Source organism: Oncorhynchus mykiss, chromosome 1, assembly GCF_013265735.2.
Source record: "Oncorhynchus mykiss isolate Arlee chromosome 1, USDA_OmykA_1.1, whole genome shotgun sequence".
Lineage (NCBI taxonomy): Eukaryota > Metazoa > Chordata > Actinopteri > Salmoniformes > Salmonidae > Oncorhynchus > Oncorhynchus mykiss.
This window is the reverse complement of record NC_048565.1, coordinates 75,708,156-75,729,140: the sequence shown is the minus strand read 5'-3', so window position 1 is coordinate 75,729,140 and position 20,985 is coordinate 75,708,156. Positions and strand designations below refer to the sequence as shown.

The 20,985-nt window shown below is 43.0% G+C and overlaps 1 protein-coding gene across 5 annotated transcripts in view; it reads right to left on the bottom strand.

The window, feature by feature from the left end:
• Positions 1 to 4,987: 4,987 nt before the first annotated feature.
• Positions 4,988 to 20,985, bottom strand: part of LOC110529516 (wings apart-like protein homolog) — a 28,722-nt gene continuing 12,724 nt past the window's right edge. For 3 of the 5 annotated variants that reach the window (XM_036985510.1, XM_021611764.2, XM_021611772.2), the window contains exons 6-20: positions 20,347 to 20,442; positions 19,841 to 20,005; positions 19,067 to 19,203; positions 16,117 to 16,228; positions 15,631 to 15,864; positions 15,439 to 15,550; positions 14,952 to 15,049; positions 14,698 to 14,774; positions 14,378 to 14,550; positions 14,059 to 14,174; positions 13,355 to 13,777; positions 11,274 to 11,487; positions 11,080 to 11,168; positions 7,031 to 7,126; positions 4,988 to 6,928 (exon numbers count right to left, since the gene is read on the bottom strand). In XM_036985510.1, the coding sequence (XP_036841405.1) occupies positions 6,863 to 6,928; positions 7,031 to 7,126; positions 11,080 to 11,168; positions 11,274 to 11,487; positions 13,355 to 13,777; positions 14,059 to 14,174; positions 14,378 to 14,550; positions 14,698 to 14,774; positions 14,952 to 15,049; positions 15,439 to 15,550; positions 15,631 to 15,864; positions 16,117 to 16,228; positions 19,067 to 19,203; positions 19,841 to 20,005; positions 20,347 to 20,442 (2,208 nt within the window). In that variant the 3' untranslated portion in view covers positions 4,988 to 6,862. The remainder of the gene's footprint in view (positions 6,929 to 7,030; positions 7,127 to 11,079; positions 11,169 to 11,273; positions 11,488 to 13,354; positions 13,778 to 14,058; positions 14,175 to 14,377; positions 14,551 to 14,697; positions 14,775 to 14,951; positions 15,050 to 15,438; positions 15,551 to 15,630; positions 15,865 to 16,116; positions 16,229 to 19,066; positions 19,204 to 19,840; positions 20,006 to 20,346; positions 20,443 to 20,985) is intronic. The other 2 variants (XM_021611780.2, XM_036985512.1) reach the window with 2 other exon arrangements.

Here is a 20,985-nt window from a genome sequence, read left to right as displayed (position 1 = left end):
AGCCTACCCGGATACTTGGTTCCTTTCCCTTGGTATGTGCGCTTGTGTAAGCACAAACACATATGTAACATTTAATTAAGATTCATGCTCGGATCACTTAAGGGTCAGAACAAAATACCAACCTTAGTAAAGTTGAAAATGTACATCCTTTTGACTCTACAGCTACAGTACTCACCAGTTTCCCCACAGAGATCCATAGGTCATCCCTGTAGACTGCCCGAAGCTGGGTCCTTACAGCTGTAGACTTATCATGTAGTTATCATCTTAAAATAGTGCCCTAAGCAAAACACCACAAATTAAGAACACCCTAGATATGGCATTAGACAATGCCATGATAGGGCCATTTTGCCCAGTATATCGAATACAGTCCAATTAGATGAAGAGGTGTGATAACTGTATTTTGTATATGTTTTGTTTATGCTTTCATTCCTTTTCGTTTCATTTCCTTTGACACTTAGGAAGTGATAGAGCCATAAACAAGTTCCCCATACAACCGTCACTTAGTGCCACAATGCCGCTCATTTGGGAAGAAATGTAATTATGTATTTCATGAGTGTGTGTGCGTTGTTAACATCTGCCCAAGTTACTGCCTAGATCAACCAGCCTGGACGACGGGTCCAGAAAGGCAATCCCAATCCGGACATCCACTGCCCATCCTTGTGGCGGCCTGCTCCATTTGCAGAAATCCTACCCGGGTTGACCACCAGAGGGGAACTGCAACGGCAATCACCAACCAGACATCCACTGCCCATCCTTGTGGTGGACCGCTCCACTCTCAGAGAGCCTACCAAGGTCAACCACCAGAGGGGGACCACAACAATGATCCACAACCAGGACATCACGTGGTCATTATTTTTATGTTGGTTTGCAACTTGCAGGATAAACACAAGATTGAACCCACCAGAGGGGGACTGTCATAACTCTCCTGTGACGATCTGAAGGATCAGGTGGGGGAGAGCGGGATGTCGGCTGTTTTATGGCGGTCGTAAAATACGCTGCCTCTATGCTCTGTAGTGTTTGAGATTGGAATGTAAACTGTGGAACACAGAGAGACATTTGGACATCAAAAATTTGAATAATTGAACCATATTTATATTTTTGAGAATGTGGGAGTGGTCCGTGGACACTTAAGGGACAGTCATGTCAAGTGTGTTTCATTTGGTGATCTCGTGAAGGACAGGAAATCCACATTACTGTATCTATACTTGTGTACACTTATCAATTATCAGGTTTACATCTAAATGTTGTGAAATGTATGTGATTACATATGAAACTATTTGTGAAAAGATTAAATGTGATGTTAGCCTTCTAAATGAGAGTATGGATTTTCATATAAAGTTTAACTAGTCAGTGGCCACACCTCCATGAGCCAGACATTACATCAGGCATCATGGAACCGCCCTTTTCTACTCCAGAATAAAAGGACTCATGACAACATTTGCATTTAGTCAAGATAGGGAGTTCCCACATTGAAATGGCTGGAACTCTGAAACTTTCATCAGAAAACAAGTACTACTCGATGCCAAAGAGACCCACAGTAAGCCGGGCGTCTCGAATGGTTAAGAAGACCAAAAAATATGGAGCTGACGCTACATGTTGAAATGGTTAAGAACTACAACTCTACCAAAGGAGAAGACCAGAGAACGTGGAGATCATTCCCACGTTGAAATGTCGAAGTTATCTACAAAGAATAATTATTCAGACTGCAGCTGTTTAAATACTTTAGTCTGGTAAATGCATCCGATTCTAAGAACAATTCCGAATGGTACTTTGAAGTATCAATTCTAACTACGGCAGACTGTGACTTCTGGGGAACGCAACCAGAGACTTTTCTGTCAACTCTCTCCAGCAGATAGACCGGCGACCAGAGAGAGAGACAACAAGACATACGCTCATAAATATGTCAATTGTAATTTATTTTCAAATCAGCGGTTGTTCATATTCAAAGTATTAGCAATTTCTATGAGTGTAGTTATCAGCTATGAGTTTCCCGCTCTTGAGCGGTCCCCATCCCCTCTCCTTTGTCTACCAAGCCATCATATCGGTTTCATATAGTTTAATCGCGTAATTAAATTACACATAGAGAATTGGTTTGATAAAATACAGTCTTTACATTTAATGATAGTCAATGACACAACACTCAAAGGTGGGCTGGCATCTTAGGGGTATTAACAGTGCTAATGCAAAATAATACAACTAATATCTGGCTCTGGCTTCTAACCCAGCTCAATATCAAACATTCCAGCGCTGTCATCATCAAGGTGCATCCCATGGAATGTCCTGATCAGATCAGTTCCCTGGGTATCACAGAAACTTCTGACACTCAAGAGTGCCCCAAGGTATGTTTCTGACTGTCAGCCTCTCTGTAGTCAATAAAACCACTGCTATTTTATACTGTCAAGCTAGTAACTGGGTCTTCAGATGTGGTCTGCTGGCAGTCAATCAGAAAATTCTCCAGAACATGGCAGGGTAAATTAAACAGACAGCGGAACATGGAGAAGAGAGGAGAGAGACCCCTTGAGAAGGGATCAAGAGAGAGAACGCGTACAGAGAGACAGACATTGAGAAATGGAGATGGAGGGAAACAAATGTCATAAGCAAAGAAGAGGAAAATAATACTCAGAGAGGGGGAGAGCAGGAGTGAGACTACTTAGATTGCAGTGTGCACTCTCTGGTCCTGTGTGTTATTGTACAGTACATGAACTCGCCCTGAAGTTACATCTAGGGGATTGCATTCATGTTCACACCTTACACTCTAACTTTAAAAATGACAAAGTCTCTCACCTCTCCCTTTAAGTCCCTATCCACACCCTTAGCGTCAGGGTCAACTGTGTAAAAACATGTACAATCCTACTGGGATTATATCAGAGAGGAATAGGATTTAGGTTGATCCACCGTACTGAATATAAAGTCTGAATGTACAAGTTTGTAAGCATTCCCTGTTTTACTATGCATTGAAACTGTACACGTTTTCAATCCCACAGGTAATCTGCTGTGGCTGAACCAAGACACTACATTGGGATCAGTTAGATCATGGGTGACAGACCATGGGTCGTCCATCTCTCATCAACACTATCATGCGCGTGTACGCTCGAGCGCACACACACCCTAACATCCCTCTTCTTCTCCACTGAATTAAGACAGACTCACGTCCGAGGTGGGACATAGAAAAATAGAAACAACCCCAGCCTGGCTCAGATAGCTACCTAGCCCTCTATTAGTAATCTGGCTGGTCTGAAGACATGAAACAACCCCAGCCTGGCTCAGATAGCTACCTAGCCCTCTATTAGTAATCTGGCTGGTCTGAAGACATGAAACAACCCCAGCCTGGCTCAGATAGCTACCTAGCCCTCTATTAGTCATCTGGCTGGTCTGAAGACATTTAACAACCCCAGCCTGGCTCAGATAGCTACCTAGCCCTCTATTAGTCATCTGGCTGGTCTGAAGACATGAAACAACCCCAGCCTGGCTCAGATAGCTACCTAGCCCTCTATTAGTCATCTGGCTGGTCTGAAGACATGAAACAACCCCAGCCTGGCTCAGATAGCTACCTAGCCCTCTATTAGTCATCTGGCTGGTCTGAAGACATGAAACAACCCCAGCCTGGCTCAGATAACTAATAGAGGGCTAGGTAGCTATCTGGCTGGTCTGAAGACATGAAAGCCACCCATTACAATGCAGGTCACACACACTTAGGAATACAGATAGGCTAGTGGCTCTTTCTGCTGTGCCAGTCAATTATTTAAGGCGCAAGATTAAAGAGGAGCCCCAAGTGTGTGTGTGGTGATGGTTGTGATGAAACAGTATATTTTTCACTGGTTCCCAGACTGTATACTTCTGTGTAGGTGTATATCTTCTTAATTTGGCGTTTCAGGAGTGGGGTGGTTTTAATCACTCCAAAGTTGGCGTTTCGTGAGTGGTTTTAATCACTCCAAAGCTAGCATAGCATTATAAGAGCCTGTGGGAGAAATGTCAGGCAGCACCACTGACGAGGAGACTCCTGCATGCGTGTGCACAGGCGCGTACGAGAAATACACGGAGCAATTATTCCAGTGTCAACAATGGAGTGTCTCCACCTGTTCACCACTATATTGAGGCACAGATGGTCAGTACTTCAGTGCTCATGCCACCTGGTGGTCATTCTGGCCAAATGAAAACCACAGAGAGGTGGCAGAGACATGAACACATGAAGACAGGCAGATTGGGAGACTGATCCATAGTATAGAGAAATTATAGCCGGATTTACATTTAGACTGACCGGAGAGAAATTAACAATCCAATTAGCCTCTGGGAAATACACCCCCCCTTTATATGTATTCAAATTTTCTACACTTAAACAGCAACCATCGCTTCTGATAGTCAAATTGAAATTCAGAGTAGAGCTCACTCATGTCTACCTGAAATTCAAACATATTCATAATGAGCTATGAAAATAAATAACACTTGGAACTCTGGGCAATCCCTTCCATAGACATACTATCCATCTTGACATTGCACTGAAACCATACATTTTCACAGCTTATGTTGGCATATCTTGTCAGGTTCAGACATAATCATGTGTACTGTATGTCTCCCATCTATTGACACCACTGTTATGTCAGGTTGCCAGATATTCAAACAATTCTAAAGTGTTTTGTTGGTTAAAGAGGCTGGGGTATTAGCACACGTCTCTATCAAAACAGCTGTCTGTCAAGCAGGAACAGCGGTCTAAAATGTCAATGTGGTGCTTTAAGTATAAAATGCTTGTTTCTATTGTGCAACTCAGTCCGAGTCTGATAGGGTGAATGAACAAAGGGGGGGAGCAACACACACTCCCAGAAAGCACTCACGGGGATAAACAGAATACAGTCATGCATACAGTGTCTTTTCACGAATACACGAAGTTCTATGTATAAATGTTTGCCTCCTGAGGCTAAGCCAGTCAGTATGTTAATAGCAGAATGAATACACAAGTATTTCTCACACAATACCAGACATGAGAAAGATACAGTGGTGTACTGAAAGTAACTTTTTATTTGAGTTACAATTATTTATATGTAATCAAAGACAACGTCCTCAAAACCGGTACAAACTTTTTTCGTCCTGCAGCGGTCTTTGTATTTTTTTGTTTTTACTTCAAAATGACAACTCAGAAATATTGTAGAAAATAAAAATATCAGCTTCAGAAAAGTAGTCTAGCATTCTAACATCCACTAACCACTATTTACAGGTGTTTACATTCTGAAATTCCTTTCATTATAGAAACCGTTTAACAACCAAACGGAAGCAAACAGAAAAACGGAACGGACCTAACTGAATTTGTCCAATAGAAACCCTTGTTTTGTTTGTAAAAACATTTTGCAACAGAATCGTCATAATGAATACATCCTAGATTTGCAACTCAACTTGCAGATAACAATGTCTGTTCAATTGCAGCTCTACAAATCAGAGGGAAATTAAATCTGTATGGCAGTCATTCAATCAGTATCTTATTGGAGCACAGGACTAGTTAGAGTAGCTGAAAGGAGGTTTAGGGGTACTGGTTCACCGCTCAGAGTAGGAAGGTCATGTCCAACATGATGACTTAAGACACAAGGGGCAGTAAAGAAACACTACAGCCCTGTCCAGAGGCTACCACCACAAGCAGATCGGAAAGGATAGGTATAAGCAGTATGGTAGTTACTTCACTTTTCCCTCCGATAAACTAGGTAGAATTGTCACCATTTTACTATCCAGTGCTCACAGACTTGGGGGTGCCTAGGGGGGGGTTGGGTTTAGGACAGGGATCACCAACGCAGGGTACTAGGTGTGCAGGCTTTTGATAATTACTGCAGGGCTGGATGCAACCTGCACCCCCTGCAGCTGTCCAGGACCAGGTGGTGAACCCTGGGCTTGGTTCTGGATCAGCGCTACTTGAAGTGGGAAGATACAATGCCCACCAGAGGAGGCTGGTGAGGGGAGAACGGCTCGTAGTAATGGATGGAGTGAATGGAATGGTACCAAACGTGTGGCCATTCCAACCATTACTATGAGACCGTCTTCTTCATTTAAAGTGCCACTAACCACCACTGACACCCACAGTATGGGCAAACAACAATGTTCAATGAGGATTATGCCAGTTGGCCGAGGTTTGGTTATTATTAATGTTAGTCCGATTTACCAGGGTTTCTGGGAGTGTAATGAAAACCGTACAAACAGCAGTTATTATATCCAGCCACTTCAAGTGATGTGTTAGGTGGAACATGTAAAAGGTAAGGAACTGTAGAGACTTGAAGCATCTCAAACAGCATAACCACAATCATAAAAACAACCAATTGCAAATTTAAAACACAAAACTCAGTTTGACTGTAAAGTCAAATTTGGAAGGGTAAATAGTAAAACATTTTTTTTTAAAGTATTCAAGTGCCATTATTTAAAAACAAATACTTAAATAACATCAGTCATCCTGAACTGATGATTTCTTAAATGTAGAATGATGTTACATTACATGACCTTGTGACAATAACTTAAACAAGCATTGAAGAAAACTCCAGAAGATTTCAACTTGACCGCGAGCTTATGCAAATGGGCATAATCAGAACTGAAATTTAGAGGGGCTTTCTACAGTTCCCTTCCCTTTTCTACAGTTCCATTCCCTTTTCTACAACCATCACAGGCCATTGTGTGTGTGGTGTGTGTCTTGTTCTTCAGAATGAGAACACATGTTGAAGCAATGCCAGGGACACTGTTGGGACACCGATGATCTCTGTACAGCCCGTCCTGCTGGGGATTCCATATCTGACATAACCTTGCTAAGGTTGCCAGATCTGGTGGGACCCTTGTTGGGTTGCCAGATCTGAAAAGATGTCCCCTTATCTGCACTCAGAGTGCAAAGAAGGGTTCACTAACAGTGGTCCAGATAGTCTATGACACGAGAGATGGACTTATGCCCTGTGGTGCCAAATGCACACTGAAAAAGAGATCAGAGAGAAAGTAAGTTAGCTTGTATTGTGCTCGTATGTAAAAGGAGAAAGAGATGCTAGCTCATTATCAAAAGACGTCACCTACTTACAGTAAGGTTCATGAAATTTAAGAACTTCTTCAGCATTTCCGTCATTATTGAGAAATCTCCCTTGGGAAGGTTTTCTCGCACAGTTGTCACATTTACCTGAGGAGAGAGAATGAAGCAAATACACATTAAGGGGCAAAATTTCCCTCTCACAAAAATACGCAACCAGCTGAAATAACTAAGCAATGACAAGTTATTTTCAGCTCACCTTTCGGTGTATCTGCACAGATCTTGGTCAACTCTGCACCGATGTAGGTTGAGCAGAAAATTACTCATGATGAGGTGTTTAGGGGAGAAGGCTACTAGCTTTCCCGCGAATTTCCATTTATCGATGGGCTACAACGATACTTAAGCTTTGAACTACGCTTTTATGTTACCTATATTAGTAAAAAAAAAAAGTTAAATAAATTGTTTATATTAGTCAAAAAATAGCCTTTGTGCTTTTATGTATTCTGCAATTGTATTGTGTTAAGTTTAATAGTTTAATAGCCTTGGACAGAATCAAGCTCTCGCAAGTGAAATCTAATGCAGCATTAATGCAACTGAACTGGAATGAGCGATCAGGTTCTTTTCTCTGCTTCCTCTCATATTGTTATTTGTTTATCAGCTACGACAGAGGTAAAGGGGAAAGAGAGAGAGTTGCTGAATAAGTGTTCCGGAATCTATCGCGTGCTGCAGTGGTATAGGAGTTCGAGGCAGTGGCTTAGACCACGATCGGGTTATTCTATTCACCATGGATGGACAAGGTAGAGCACTGCAGTTGCCTTTACTTTTCACTTACTTGTTAATAAGTAAGTAAGTAAGTAAAAAAAAAAATATATATATATATATATATAGTGCCTTGCGAAAGTATTCGGCCCCTTTGAACTTTGCGACCTATTGCCACATTTCAGGCTTCAAACATAAAGATATAAAACTGTATTTTTTTGTGAAGAATCAACAACAAGTGGGACACAATCATGAAGTGGAACGACATTTATTGGATATTTCAAACTTTTTTAACAAATCAAAAACTGAAAAATTGGGCGTGCAAAATTATTCAGCCCCTTTACTTTCAGTGCAGCAAACTCTCTCCAGAAGTTCAGTGAGGATCTCTGAATGATCCAATGTTGACCTAAATGACTAATGAGGATAAATACAATCCACCTGTGTGTAATCAAGTCTCCGTATAAATGCACCTGCACTGTGATAGTCTCAGAGGTCCGTTAAAAGCGCAGAGAGCATCATGAAGAACAAGGAACACACCAGGCAGGTCCGAGATACTGTTGTGAAGAAGTTTAAAGCCGGATTTGGATACAAAAAGATTTCCCAAACATCCCAAGGAGCACTGTGCAAGCGATAATATTGAAATGGAAGGAGTATCAGACCACTGCAAATCTACCAAGACCTGGCCGTCCCTCTAAACTTTCAGCTCATACAAGGAGAAGACTGATCAGAGATGCAGCCAAGAGGCCCATGATCACTCTGGATGAACTGCAGAGATCTACAGCTGAGGTGGGAGACTCTGTCCATAGGGCAACAATCAGTCGTATATTGCACAAATCTGGCCTTTATGGAAGAGTGGCAAGAAGAAAGCCATTTCTTAAAGATATCCATAAAAAGTGTTGTTTAAAGTTTGCCACAAGCCACCTGGGAGACACACCAAACATGTGGAAGATGAAACCAAAATTGAACTTTTTGGCAACAATGCAAAACGTTATGTTTGGCGTAAAAGCAACACAGCTGAACACACCATCCCCACTGTCAAACATGGTGGTGGCAGCATCATGGTTTGGGCATGCTTTTCTTCAGCAGGGACAGGGAAGATGGTTAAAATTGATGGGAAGATGGATGGAGCCAAATACAGGACCATTCTGGAAGAAAACCTGATGGAGTCTGCAAAAGACCTGAGACTGGGACGGAGATTTGTCTTCCAACAAGACAATGATCCAAAACATAAAGCAAAATCTACAATGGAATGGTTCAAAAATAAACATATCCAGGTGTTAGAATGGCCAAGTCAAAGTCCAGACCTGAATCCAATCGAGAATCTGTGGAAAGAACTGAAAACTGCTGTTCACAAATGCTCTCCATCCAACCTCACTGAGATCGAGCTGTTTTGCAAGGAGGAATGGGAAAAAATGTCAGTCTCTCGATGTGCAAAACTGATAGACATACCCCAAGCGACTTACAACTGTAATCGCAGCAAAAGGTGGCGCTACAAAGTATTAACTTAAGGGGGCTGAATAATTTTGCACGCCCAATTTTTCAGTTTTTGATTTGTTAAAAAAGTTTGAAATATCCAATAAATGTCGTTCCACTTCATGATTGTGTCCCACTTGTTGTTGATTCTTCACAAAAAAATACAGTTTTATATCTTTATATTTGAAGCCTGAAATGTGGCAAAAGGTCGCAAAGTTCAAGGGGGCCGAATACTTTCGCAAGGCACTGTAAATACAATATAGCAAGTAAAACACTGGAATGGTAGATTTGCAGTGGAAGAATGTGCAAAGTAGAAATCAAAATAATGAGGTGCAAAGGAGCAAAATAAATAAATAAAATAAATACAGTAGGGAAAGAGGTAGTTGTTTGGGCTAAATTATAGGTGGGCTATGTGCAGGTGCAGTAATCTGTGAGCTTCTCTGACAGCTGGTGCTTAAAGCTAGTGAGAGAGATAAGTGTTTCCAGTTTGAGAATTTTGTAGTTTGTTCCAGTCATTGGCAGCAGAGAACTGGAAGGAGAGGCGGCCAAAGAAAGAATTGGTTTTGGGGGTGACCAGAGAGATATACCTGCTGGAGCGCGTGCTACAGGTGGGTGATGCTATGGCGACCAGCGAGCTGAGATAAGGGGGGACTTTACCTAGCAGGGTCTTGTAGATGACATGGAGCCAGTGGGTTTGGTGACGAGTATGAAGCGAGGGCCAGCCAACGAGAGTGTACACGTCGCAATGGTGGGTAGTATATGGGGCTTTGGTGACAAAACGGATGGCAGTGTGATAGACTGCATCCAATTTGTTTAGTAGGGTATTGGAGGCTATATTTTGTAAATGACATCACCGAAGTCGAGGATTGGTGGGTTGGTCAGTTTTAAAAGGGTATGTTTGGCAGCATGAGTGAAGGATGCTTTGTTGCGAAATAGGAAGCCAATTCTAGATTTAACTTTGGATTGGAGATGTTTGATGTGGGTCTGGAAGGAGAGTTTACAGTCTAACCAGACACCTAGGTATTTGTAGTTGTCCACGTATTCTAAGTCAGAGCCGTCCAGAGTAGTGATGTTGGACAGGCGGGCAGGTGCAGGCAGCGATCGGTTCAAGAGCATGCATTTAGTTTTACTTGTATTTAAGAGCAATTGGAGGCCACGGAAGGAGAGTTGTATGGCATTGAAGCTTGCTTGGAGGGTTGTTAACACAGTGTCCAAAGAAGGGCCAGAAGTATACAGAATGGTGTCGTCTGCGTAGAGGTGGATCAGAGACTCACCAGCAGCAAGAGCGACATCATTGATGTATACAGAGAAGAGTCGGTCCAAGATTATTGCCATTGTCAAGATTCAATTTCTCTTCCTGATATTTTGCAAGGGGAAAATACTAGCACTGCACAGATAACACTATTAGCAAAATGCTCTAAGAAAAACGCCACTCTAAGAGACCTACCATCAAGACAGAAGAATGGCACTGGTTTGCAGTAGCCTATACAGATGTAGGATCTTAATTTGATCAGCCTGTTGCAGGACAACATTCCTGTAATTAAAAAATTGTAGGCTATTTGAGGTTTAAAAAGGCTTCTGAAGTTTATAATTTCCACTTTGGAATTCAAGACATTTTCTGTAATGGAAAATCAAATCAACTCCTAATGTCCAAGTATAATCCACATTTCCTGTTGCTGCAGGATTATTTTCCTGCTGTAGCAAACTGGTTCAAATTAAAATCCTACATCTGTACTTAAAACCTGCTAACTTAATCAAGCCCTTTATTGATTAGTTGAATCAGGTGTGTTAGTGCTGAGATGGAACAAAAGCCTGCACCCCCAGTGCGAGGAATGAGGAACATGGTTGTCGCTAGTTTGCCGGAAGCTTACCTGACTGCCCTGACACAGACAACCCAGGAGCAGAGCTGTGTAGGAAGCCACAATGCTGTCCTCCATGTGCTTCCCAGCATGTTGCAGAGCTACACCACCACAGAGAGGGTGAAGGAGAACAACACTCAACATGGAGTAGTGATACTATTGGAAACCGTTACAAAAAAATATTTTACACAGACCCACATCTTTACCTTTGTTGAGATCCAGCTCCTCGTCTTCCTCGTCTTTCTTTGTGTCCTTTTCCTTGTCATTCTCACCGTCGTTGGTTTCTGCAGCGACCCACTGGATCTCGCCCGATGTCTCCTGCCACTCCCCGCTCTGGTCCTGGGGCTTGGGAGGTTCGCTGATGAGGTCATCTGTCTGCGCCTCAGCCAATATGGCTGCTCGCTCCCTCTCCAAGAAGAACTGTGGGCGGAGGAAAAGACAGTCAAACTCCTGCCAGACAGACATTAGCTCTGGCCGTCGGCTAATCATCCGGTAACAGACTCATTTTCAGCCGGCTACTTATTCCACTTCATATTAACTAAGATGAACAATATGAATCTTTCTAGCAATCTATTGATAGGATAGGCTCATGTCAGTCACAAAGCAAGCGATGACAGGAAAACACATTCTGCCTCCCAGTACAATGTGTGTGCTTGTGGTTGGTTGCCGTCAAATTTCTTTACAGAGGAAGAGAACATGATGCTCGTGAATCTGCATGTCAGTGGTAACAATTAGTTGAAATCCACAACAGCCTAATTAGTGTTTTCTGGCACATTCATTTATTTCCTTTAGGGTGTTTCACAGTCTATTTACTGTGCTTTGACAAGTGCACAGCAAGTGTTGACTAGTTTATAAAAAGGTGTCCAACTGACTGAATCAAGTCCATCTCCTATATCCCTTTACCATTATTAAATGATGCAAAGTAGTTATGACCACATTATCGCATTGGGGCAAGTAAACCAAAGGGTTTTGCCAGACAGTGATGCTAAAAGTGAGTGACTCGTCTAGTCGGTCAGTGTGGCCTAACGATCGCGTCGGCGAGAGAGACGTTTATTTGGCTCACTACTTTGCACAGGCTCCTGATGTGCCTAGGCTTTTTGGTGATTATCTGCAGATAAATTATGAAAACATTCAATGAAGATGGTGAATCATCACTGCAGGAACAATAGGTAGAGGAGAGCCTCATTCTGGTCCAAATATGATCATCATGAAATCCAGGTATTAAAACAGAATTCAACAACATTCAAAAATGTATTGACCTTAGTAGCGAATAAACTAAATGTATTGACCTTAGTAGCGAATAAACTAAATGTATTGACCTTAGTAGCGAATAAACTAAATGTATTGACCTTAGTAGCGAATAAACTAAATGTATTGACCTTAGTAGCGAATAAACTAAATGTATTGACCTTAGTAGCGAATAAACTAAATGTATTGACCTTAGTAGCGAATAAACTAAATGTATTGAAAAGGCATTCTTTTCCCGAGATAATCATACGACATGAACAGAATGCATCCGTGAATCCCATTTCCTGCAACTTTCTAAAAGCCAACGAGAATGCCCCCATCTGCGTGTGTGTGCACGCGTCTACCACTTTGTGTAGCCGTTAGCGATGATTTTGACAGTCAAAAATCTACATCTCAGATTTTTCCCAGACCTCAAAAGTGGTCTCATGTGGCTTAAGCATTGTTGTGGACTTAGAAAACCAACTAAATTGGATGATCTATAAAAAAAAAATATAAAAAAAAGTGATCTGAGAGCAAAAACCTGACAAAATATAGAAATTTGGGAACCTGGAAAAACCAAAAAATAAATTTGACAAAACTAAACGAGATCAGGCAACAAATAAACAGATTTTATAGGGCCCTACCTAATGATCTATTGAAATGAATTTAGGCTAAGTAAAATCAGAACGATAAAACACTTTACTAAATATTCCTGATCATATAGGCCTAGACGATATCCAAAATAACTAACAATACACGTAATTCATACATTTTTCAGTAATTTAAATTGTAAAAATAATGCCTTTCGACAATTCACGACACATTTTCCAATCTGGGAGGTAAAGTCAATAATGTCGCTGTGTATTTCTAATGGAATCAAGGCATTAGAATGTACCAGAGGACACCAAAAGAGCTCATTCGGCAAAAAGGAATTCAGCCGGGGGCTACTCTATGTACTTAGGGAAGACGCAGACAAATGCACAAGAGTAACTCAATAACCCGTGTTTTTCGATCTTCTTGCTACAAATTCCCTTCAAAATGATTCTGAAGTGGTAATAACCTGCACCAGAGCAGCCAGGGCACTTGAAGAGCAGCCCTTGGTCTTCTTCTCAGCCTCACCCTCTGTAAGGGCTGCTGTAGCTGGATCTGTGGAGGCTAGGAATTGTTCAGGGGTCTGGGTCTCTTCTCCCCCTGCCTCTCCCTGGATGCCTTCAGGGGTCTGGGTCTCTTCTCCCCCTGCCTCTCCCTGGATGCCTTCAGGGGTCTGGGTCTCTTCTCCCCCTGCCTCTCCCTGGATACCTTCAGGGGTCTGGGTCTCTTCTCCCCCTGCCTCTCCCTGGATACCTTCAGGGGTCTGGGTCTCTTCTCCCCCTGCCTCTCCCTGGATGCCTTCAGGGCTGGTTGAACTGGTGAACTCCATGTCCACCAGACAGTGGCGGTTTCTGGCACTGTACTCCACCAGGTTAATCAGCAGCCCCAAGCCCTGTACCAGCGTGCACACACACACAGACAGGAGGAGAGGAGCGATGCTGTTAAAAAGGCTCAAGGACATGCACTTCATTGAGACCCATAATAAAACATTGAGCACAAACAACCTGCAATTACTACATTGAAGCTTCGGTTTTAATTACTACCTAGGCATTCATTAAGTGGCACTTCAATGAAGTGGGTACACAGGAACCACATGTTTCAAAGATGGGTACAAGTAACTGGATTTGTGTAATCATTTCCATTAAGGCCTACAACACACACAGCGCCTCTCACCAGGACTCTGATGTCAAAGCGTTGTTCCTGGGGTATGTAGCGTGGGACCCGTAGGACACAGTTGAGTGCTGTGATGATGAGCCGGTCCTGCTCTCCAGTCTTGGTGCTTCCCCACTCTAAAATAAAACACAGTACAGTCCAGAGTTACCACTCTGCCGCCACCCTGCAGCTAGCTGGGGTGTGTTATGAGGAATTTAGCACAGCTGGGATGCGATCAAAAGAGACGAGTAGCAGAGAAACAAGGCACTAGGATTGGGAACGCATGGCGCTAGCTACAATGTTGCTCGATGTAGAGGTCATGTTGATGCAGTGATATTACCATTGTCGTGGGTGAGATTGAGTAGCACCCCTATGACTGCCCTCATGCAGTCCTCAACGGCCTTGCCCACGTTGCTGAAGCTGCAGTGGGGCAGCGCCGTGCCTGACGAACACAGAGAGCTGTTCACCTCCCGGCTGTAGCGCTGAATCATGTCCTCACAGTACCGCAAACCTCTGAGAGAGATGAAGCAAGAGAGAGAAATGAAGCAAGAGAGAGAAAGCGAGATGGCGCGAGCGATAGAGAGAACGCAAGATGGAGCGAGCGAGCGATGGAGTAAGCGAGCGTGGGTGTCAAAAGATTAGCATGCGTTTCAGTCTCACCTGGCAGAGGACACTATGAGCTGAGAGTCCTTGTAAGCGATCAGGTAGCCCTGGTTCTCTGGGTTCTGGACAGTCACCTGCAATGGAAAGACAGAAAGACACACTAGACTGATGTTGAAATGCCTTTTCAATTGTCAAATCAAAGCTGGTCAGATGAGGCGGAGAGTGCAGAGTCAATGTACTTTCCCCTCTTGTATTCAATGAATGGATTTCAAACCTCTGAGCCTGCCAACACTCCTTGATGTTGTACTTACACTGTCCAGTACTCTTAGACACCTCTCTGCCCCCCATAGCGATGACACCAGCTTCTCCTTGTCTTCCTCTTGGCTCAGGTTCTGAACACATTCTTTCACTGCAGAAGACAATAATTCACATGTATGCCAATGACTATGTTCTAACAAAGTAAGATGTCCTAGATAGGAAGTCTCATAAGTTGCATCTTAAGTGAACATAATAATAATAATAATAAATAATAAGTAGTGACTTGTATTTATTGGATCATTAATGTTTTATAATACAACAAATGCAAAATATTCAAATAGTTGCAGTCATTTCAATGTTTAACAGTTTATGAAAAGTGTATTTCCCAGTACTGACTTTTACGTGAGTCCTTTGTATTGCTGTAGACTTGACTGCCAGATGAGACCAACTCAAAGTAAAAAGGACAAATCAAACATTTCATAACCTACCTGGCAGCCTTAACAAAAAATAACCTCAAGTCAAAACTGTTACAACACACACCTTTATCTACAATGTGGTCCAGGCCTCCCAGTAAGCGCAGCTCCTCTTTGAACCAGTCCCCGGCCCTCTTCGAGGTCAGAGACAACAGGGTCTCCATGGCCAGGTGACACGACTGCAAAACAAACAAAGCGCTATAGAAATCCAACTCACCATCATCAATACAAAGACATTATTGTGATTAACCCCGCGTACCGTGATGTTCTCCAAGTCCAGGTGCTTGTTGTGAACTGTCTCACATAGCTTGCGGATCTTCTCCTTGACCTTGGTCATCTCCTTGGCAGTGAGCTGGTCCTGGTGGTGGCCCGAGTGGTCGTGCTCCAGCTCCAACAGTCTGATCATCAGCTCCAGACTGGCCCGGTCCAGGTCCATGTTTAACCTGTCTCTGCTTAGGATGTACATCAGAGAGGCAGTACACAGGGCCAGGTTCTGGAGAAGAGTGAAGGGAGAACGGCAACCATCAGTTCAAAAGCATTTGGTTGCAGGGGAAGATCTTAAATATTGTCCTTGTTTATTCAAATTCAGGTTCAATAGCAAAATGTGAAGTGTCTACAGGACAAATAGGTCATCGCCACAAATAAGCTGAGGTAGATTTATTGAAACACACTGGTTTTGTTACCATTAGTTTGGGTCAGTTACTACAGTTTGAGTCAATTTTGGTTGTAGACGTCAGATTCCTACCGGATGCAGCGGGGCATCATTCAACATCTTGAAGACCTGAGCCACCTTCCCTCTGGCCCGTAGGTGCATCCGGAAACTGGGCATTGCACACCTTGCGGCTAAACTGATTATACTAGAGAGAGGCGCAAGAGAGGGGGAGAGTGTTGAAAGAAGTTCAGAGGACAAGAGCACATAAAAGGATTAAGTGGACAAGTAAAAATAATGAAAGATGCTTAAATATATATAAATAATCGCTCCATGTTGTCCTCTTGGATTGAGCACTCAGTGCCTTCGGAAAGTATTCAGACCACTTGACCTTTTCCACATTTTGTTACATTACAGCCTTATTCTAAAATGTATTACAATCACACACCCCTCTCAATCTACACACAATATGCCATAATGACAAAGCAAAAACTGGTTTAAAAATATATAACCACATATACAGTTGAATTCGGAAGTTTACATAAACTGAGTTTAAATGTTTCACAATTCCTGACATTTAATCCTAGTAAAAATTCCCTGTCTTACGTCAGTTAGGATCACCACTTTATTTTAAGAATGCGAAATGGCAGAATAATAGTAGAGAGAAGGATATATTTCAGCTTTTTTATTTCTTTCATCACATTCCCAGTGGGTCAGAAGTTTACATAAACTCAATTAGTACTTGGCAGCATTGCCTTTAAATTGTTTAACTTGGGTCAAACGTTTCATGTAGCCATCCACAAGCTGAATTTTGGCCCATTCCTCCTGACAGAGCTGGTGTAACCGAATCAGGTTTGTAGGCCTCCTTGCTCGCACACGCTATTTCAGTTCTGCCCAGGATTTTTCTATAGGATTGAGGTCAGGGCTTTGTGATGGCCATTAAAATACGTTGACTGTGTTGTCCTTCAGCCATTTTGCCACAACTTTGGAAGTATGCTTGGGGTGATTGTCTATTTGGAAGACACATTTGAGACCAAGCTTTCGCTTCCTGGTGGATGTCTTGAGATACATATATTTTTCCTCCTCATGATGCCATCTATTTTGTTAAGTGCACCAGTCCCTCCTGCAGCAAAGCACACCCACAAAATTATGCTGCCACCTGCGTGTTTCACAGTTGCGATGGTGTTCTTCGAATTGCAAGCCTACCCCTTTATCCTTCAAACATAACAATGGTCATTATGGCCAAACAGTTATATTTTTGTTTCATTAGACCAGAGGACATTTCTCCAAAGAGTACGATCTTTGTCCCCATGTGCAGTTGCAAAACGTAGTCTGGCTTTTTATTGGCGGTTTTGGAGCAGTGGCTTCTTCCTTGCTGAGCGGCTTTTCAGGTTGTGTCGATATAGGACTCGTTTTACTGTGGATATAGATACTTTTGTACCCGTTTCCTCCAGCATCTTCACAAGGTCCTTTGCTGTTGTTCTTGGATTGATTTGCACTTTTCGCACAAAAGTACATTCATCTCCAGGAGACAGAACGCATCTCCTCCTGAGCGGTATGGCGGCTGCGTGGTCCCATGGTGTTTATACTTGCTATTGTTTGTACAGATGAACGTTGTACCTTCAGGCGTTTGGAAATTGCTCCAAAGGATAAACTAGACTTGGAGGTCTATAATTTGTTTTTCTGAAGTCTTGGCTGATTTCTTTTAATTTCCCCATGATGTCAAGCAAAGAGGTGCTGAGTTTGAAAGCTAGGCCTTGAAATGCACTTAAAAGTACACCTCCAATTGACTCAGATGTCAATTAGCCTATCAGAAGCTTCTAAAGACATGACATTTTTAAAAAGGCACAGTCAACTTAGTGTATGTAATCTTCTGACCCACTGGAATTGTGATATAGTGAATTATAAGTGAAATAAATCTGTCTGTAAACAATTGTTGGAAAAATTACTTGTGTCATGCACAAAGTAGATGTCCTAAACGACTTGCCAAAAGTATAGTTTGTTAACAAGAAATTTGTGGAGTGGTTGAAAAACGAGTTAATGACTCCAAACTAAGTGTATGTAAACTTCTGACTTCACATTTACATAAGTATTCAGACACTTTAGTCAGGACTTTGTTGAAGTACCTTTGGCAGCGACTACAGCCTCGATTCTTCTTGGGTATGACGCCACAAGCTTGGCATGCCTGTATTTGGGAAATATCTGCCATTCTGCTCTACAGATCGGTCAGGTTGGATGGGGAGCGATGCAGCACAGCTATGTTCAGGTAGCTCCAGAGATGTTCGATCAGGTTTAAGTCTGGGCCACTGAAGTACATTCATACACTTGTCCTGAAACCACTCCTGCATCGTCTTGGCTGTGTGCTTAGGTTTGTTGGGTTCGGGTTCACCTCCCTTACCAAGACCCTTCTCCCACTATTGCGCAGTTTGGCTGGGCAGCCAGCTCTAGATAGTCTTCCGAACTTCTTCCATTTAAGAATGGAGGCCATGATGTTCTTGGAGATCTTAATTGCTGCAGAAATGTTTTGGTAACCTTCCCCAGGTCTGTGCCTCGACAAAATCCTGTCTTGGATTCCTTCAACCTCATGGATTGGTTTTAGCTCTGACATGCACTGTCAACTGTGGGACCTTATATTGACAGGTGCCTTTCCAAATCATGTCCAATCAATTTAATTTACTACAGGTAGACTCCAATAAAAGTTGTATAAACATCAAGGATGATCATTGGAAACAGGATGCACCGGAGCTCAATTTCAAGTCTCTTAGCATAGGGTCTGAGGAACTGAATACTGCTTTTTATTTTTAATACATTTGCAAAAAATTCTAAAAACCTGTTTTCATTTTGTCATTACGGGATATTGTGCAGACTAAATGAAGAAAATTCCTCAATGCATTTTAGAATAAGGCTGTAACACAATAACATTTGGAAAAAGTCAAGGGGTCGGAATTCTTTCCGAAGGCACTCTCTGTGTGTGTGTGTGAATATGGACATGTTAAATAAGAGCTCTTTTTGCCAAGGTGGACAATGTTGAGTGGGTTTATCTTACCTAAGGCATCGTGTGTTGAGTGGCTGGCTGCTCTTCAGGCCTGTCTCCAGGTACTCAAAGTCATCAGTGAACTCCTGGTTTTCACCAAACTCTACCACATCGTTGAAGTGCTTCACATTATGCACAACCGTGTACAGCTACAAGGGGGAAGAGATAATGACTGACATTTACACAAGAAAATGGCACTGAACATTGAGCAAAATAACCATGATTTAAAATTGTTATCTAATGCAAGTGTCTGTGTGCATGTGTCTGTCCAAAGAAAGAAAAAGCTAACATTTTCACAGCATGCAAAGCGGCTCCACTCGATTAGTTCCATTAGCTGTCTGGGATAATACTCCCTTATCAATAACTATTTGTGTGTACACAGGCCACCAGAGGTTTTCTAAGGCGAAGACACTGCCCAACAAGATCGATTTGGTTCAGTTCCTCTTGGTAAGGGGGATGTGCAACCAACTGTCTGGTCAAGAGCACAAATCTGCTAGTTGTGGCTAGGCCTTAATGAAACAGCATGCTCCTCAGGAACCCTCCTGCCCATACTGTGTTTTAAATTGAAGACAAGCTTTACACGGTGCTCTAAATGGACATCAACAGTCTAAACTGTGTTTGGAATGAATAACGACAGAGTGGCCTGCAGGAGAGAAAAAAATAATCCATACAAGCACGCAAACGCAAATTGTGAAAATGGCAGATAAGTGGTCAGGTGATGATAACAGTGCAAAGATCATGCCGACTGTCGAGGGAGTGAAGTGTCACCCAGCATGCCTGGCTCACCTCCTTGTGTTCCTTCCTGCATTTGAGAGCTGTGACGATGTCCTGGTAAGGCTGAGTGGGGATGGTCACAGACTTGATGACTTTGGGCGGTGGGGGAGGCGCTTTGAACAGACCGTCGTCTTTGTGAGAATTGGTGTCCTTGCTACTTCCACTCGATATGCTGGCCTGGAGAGGGGAATAAATCAAAAAGCAAAGTTAGACGAGACAAACTAAATCTAGTTCCAGGTGCCCTTGGACAATCTAAAATGTCTCCTATTGGGACATTTTCAAAGTCTTGACTAAGCAGAACACAGCTAATATTGATTTAAATTTCCCCCTCTGAAATCTCAAGTAGGTGAGGCTGCTATTTGGGCAATGCATTATTTCTAGGACAACGCATTGTTAGACAACGCAATGTTATCGGCTTACTAGAGATCGCAAATTCAATACATGGTGTGCGTGGTGTGCGAATCTGTGTGTGACCAGTGTAAGGCAGAGACCTGGCAGTGTCCTAGAGTAGTTCTCACCGGAGCAGTGTGCGCGCAGGCAAGTGGTGGCAGGGGAATCTCCTCAGGCTCAGGCTGGTTCCAGTGGCGAGCATTGTACACAGCTTTAGCAGGGGACTGCACAACACACAACCACAGGTACATGGTAAGTATGGCATACACATCACAGACTGAATTGGTCCACTCACACAGACAGCATCGTGAAGAAGGCGCAGCAGCGCCTCTTCAACCTCAGGAGGCTGAAGAAATTCGGCTTGTCACCAAAAGCACTCAAACTTCTACAGATGCACAATCGAGAGCATCCTGGCGGGCTGTATCACCGCCTGGTATGGCAACTGCACCGCCCTCAACCGTAAGGCTCTCCAGAGGGTAGTGAGGTCTGCACAACGCATCACCGGGGGCAAACTACCTGCCCTCCAGGACACCTACACCACCCGATGTCACAGGAAGGCCATAAAGATCATCAAGGACATCAACCACCCGAGCCACTGCCTGTTCACCCCGCTATCATCCAGAAGGCGAGGTCAGTACAGGTGCATCAAAGCTGGGACCGAGAGACTGAAAAACAGCTTCTATCTCAAGGCCATCAGACTGTTAAACAGCCACCACTAACACTGAGTGGCTGCTGCCAACACACTGACACAACTCCAGCCACTTTAA